Source organism: Oryzias melastigma, linkage group LG7, assembly GCF_002922805.2.
Source record: "Oryzias melastigma strain HK-1 linkage group LG7, ASM292280v2, whole genome shotgun sequence".
NCBI lineage: Eukaryota > Metazoa > Chordata > Actinopteri > Beloniformes > Adrianichthyidae > Oryzias > Oryzias melastigma.
Genome location: NC_050518.1, coordinates 15,466,826 through 15,470,300, shown reverse-complemented (window position 1 = coordinate 15,470,300; position 3,475 = coordinate 15,466,826). Strand labels below are relative to the sequence as shown.

General features: G+C 38.3%; 1 protein-coding gene across 3 annotated transcripts in view; it reads left to right on the top strand.

Annotated features, from left to right (window-relative positions):
- The window catches only part of scube3 (signal peptide, CUB domain, EGF-like 3), a 105,278-nt gene that overhangs the window by 95,155 nt on the left and 6,648 nt on the right, over window positions 1–3,475 (top strand). For all 3 annotated transcript variants that reach the window (XR_002921367.2, XM_024292314.2, XM_024292315.2), the window contains 4 exons: window positions 1,221–1,343; window positions 1,480–1,596; window positions 1,672–1,767; window positions 1,885–2,001. Coding sequence is in view for 2 of the 3 variants with exons in the window: in XM_024292314.2 (XP_024148082.1) it covers window positions 1,221–1,343; window positions 1,480–1,596; window positions 1,672–1,767; window positions 1,885–2,001 (453 nt within the window). In the remaining variant the exon portion in view is untranslated. The remainder of the gene's footprint in view (window positions 1–1,220; window positions 1,344–1,479; window positions 1,597–1,671; window positions 1,768–1,884; window positions 2,002–3,475) is intronic.

Genomic DNA, 3,475 nt, shown 5'->3' with positions numbered 1-3,475 from the left:
TTGTTACATATATGCAAAGAAAACTACTCTAATTTATATCCTATTCCTATGTCCTATTTTTTATGACAAATACTTTTTATTGGGTGTATTATATCGGGTAAAAATTACCCAGCAAAAGTGATGGTGTAACTTTTATAGCGAAACTGTTCTAGAGTTAATGCAATCAATGAATTTTTCCATTTACAGTTCTTTTTCTCTTACTAGCCATGCATACAAAAGTTAAAACAAAACTGCCCAGACTGTCTGTCTGTGTGTAAAGAAAAGCATTTTTAAAACTTTACTCAAGTTGTTTAGACTGGAGGCTCTTGATGAGTAAGTACACAAAAGTGATTAGGATTTAAATGTTATGACATTTTAGTGAACTCGCCGACTAATCCAGGAGCTCTTCTGCATCGTACTGTGCAGTCTGAAATGTCAGTTTGTTTTCTTTGTTCCAGCCGTTTCTGTCTTGGCTCATCTCAACGCTGAGCCCTGGCTGAGCGTGGAAAGACCAGGTGGATCTAGAGAAATGTTAGAATCCAGAAAGAACAAAGAAGTCCGTAGCTGGCAGAGAAGCTCCTCTCCCCTCAGATATTCATTAGGAGTATTTGTCCTTTTCGGTGTAGCGCTTTGATGCAGAGGGATGAGCAATCACAACATTTCAAAGCCGTTCTGGCTGCCGATCAAATCATCCTTTTTCTGCAGGAAGTGCAACGGCACTCACTCCGGCTTTATTCGGAGGGTTAATAATTGAATGCGACAGACGAAAGCTTTTCATATCAGCAGGACAGATCATCAATCACTGTCTCTGGGTCTTTGCTGGTGTCTGCGCCTCTTGGAGAACACGCAGCTCCGTTCTGTCTGGCATCGATTGCAGCCGGAGTGCATCTGGATCCCGGATGCTTTTAGTGGTTTTAGCTCAGCGTGTGTTTGGAAAGGTGATTATAATTTATTGCTCACCACAAGTCTTTCTCCCCGAAGTGAGGAGAAGTTCTGACCATGAAACAGAATGTGGGTGACATCAAAAGCGAAAATTCACTCCTGTTTACACGCAAACAGATGGATCTTCCTCGAGGATTCTGACAGAAAAAGCAAATGCAAAAGAAGTCCTTTTTATGAAAGAAAACCTACACGTTTTTTCCCATCTTTCCTATATTGTCTTAGCTTATTTTGTTGTTTCTTTGTCAGAGAAATGATTGTTTTTTTTCCCCAAATTTTCAATGTCTTTGTAAACTTTGTAGACATCGACGAGTGCAGTATAAATCGTGGAGGCTGCAAATACGGCTGCATCAACACTCTGGGAAGCTACGAGTGTACCTGTCCACCTGGACACAAGCTGCACTGGAACAGGAAAGACTGCATCGGTGCGTAACAAGGCTGCCCCCTGGTGGCCAACTCCTGCACACGCACCGAACTTCTGCTGTCACAAACGGGTTCATCTGTCAGTTTCTTCAACATGTCAACAGAGAATGACTCAGTCTGGATGCTCTTTTCCCTCAGAGCTGGTGAAGTGTCCTGCTGGACTGGTGGCCCCCAAAGCAACTCTGTCCTGCAGCAAGGCTGGAAAAAAGGAGAGCTGCTCACTTACCTGTGCCTCCAAGGCTCACTATTTGTCAGGTATGTCAGAGTTAACTCTTCCAAGCATCTTAAATCTACAGGAAAATGATTTATTTTTTTGCTTTCATTTTGCAGAGTCTGACAACAGTTACTCAGTCAGCTGCGGCATTCCTGTTCTGAGAGGGAAGTCCTCAACCAGGCTGAACTCCAGCAGCAGTCAGAGCTGCATAGGTTGGTTATCCACCTCTTTCTATTGTTCTCAAGAGTCAGCATTGATGTCTGCCGTAGCTTAGGGCGCTGCGGAATGTTTCGGTGTCTTCCTATCCTCTGGGCTGTGTTTGTCTGTAGAGACTTTGGCTCCTCCAGTGAAAGAGAAGGCCTCTGTCAAAATAAAAAACGCAAAGTGTTACCTGCACCCTAAGCTGACCGGGAGGACGGAGGACAGAGGACGGATGCTGGGACCAGGTCAGGATTTATCTGTTTGCTAATGAAAACAAGGATTAAACTAGGATTAAATACTGAACAAAAGTACTCCCAGAAGCTTTTTTTTTTAAAAAAGTTTACACATTTGTTTAGACATACATGAATATATATTTATACACATACTGTGAAGTTAACTAATGAAAAAAATGAGATTGTTAATAGCATACAGGGTTCTCAAAAAGGGAAGTTCTAACAAAAATGTTTTAGTTTGGCCACTAGGTGGCGATAGTGCTATAGTTTTACACTTCCTTCAAGAAGAATAAGCAAAGAATGAGCAAAAAGCTATACTTTAAAAGACAAATGGTTACTTTAAAAAGTTTCCTTAAAAGAGTTTGGGAAATTAATGACTGCAAGTATATATATAGAGGTTCAATTAGTCAGCAATGTTTGTTTACGTTGAGCGAGCGTTAGCATTATTTGTCCTATGTGAAATTCCATTAAAAGTTAGTTTCAAGCTAGCGGACTTTAGGTTAGGTTTATTGGTTTAGTTTGCCATTTATATGATTAACAAACAATCAATAAAAAGACAATAAGCAGTTATGTATGACACTTATTAGATTCCTGTCCTTTAATATTCTACAAGTCCATGATGATCAAGTTAACAAACCAAATTAATACAATCAAGTGAAAAACAATCTTTTACAATAAAATATCCTCATTTTACATTCATGTTTTTTAATCATTTATACATTTTAGATGTTTTTTAAACTGCAAAAAAAACCTAAATTGTTATTCATTACTCAATTCATTCCATAATTTCACATCGTTTTATATGCTAGCTAGATCGATCTCTTTTTATGGATTGATTGTTGATCTATTAAGCTTAGATCGATTCAAATCGATTTTATCAACTTGTTTTCAATATGTTTTTGTGGCATTTTTGTGAAGATGGAGGACATGGATAAAGAAAATTGAGCTTTTAGTTGCATTTTTGAGATTTTCTTTATCTAAATCCTTGTGAATCAGAAGCAGTTGAAAAAATGCTGCTTGAATTAGCTTTTAGCAGTGAAGTCGACTGGGGTTATGAGGTGCTGTAAGATGGCGGGAAAGAGTTTAAACAAAAGGGATGATGGTAAATGAGTGCAGGCTTACACCGTACCAACAGTGAATTTCTAATGAACTACTGCCGCCCTGCAGAAACTATGTCCTAGACATTTAAAAAAAAAAAATTGGCTAAAAACAGCATAAACATCAATAAAAAAAACTCTTGGAAAGCTTTAAAAATACATCAAGAGATGATCAGAATGACACTATGATCCAAAAATGTTTAAAATAAGCTTAAATGACTTAAACTTTTGATTTTGACAGAAACTTTTGCACCACCAGATACACAACCCTACACAGACTAAATAGAGTTTAAAAAGAAAAATGTATACCGTATTTTCCGGACTATAAGTCGCGTTTTTTTTCATAGATTGAATGTCCCTGCGACTTATACTCCAGTGCGACTTATATA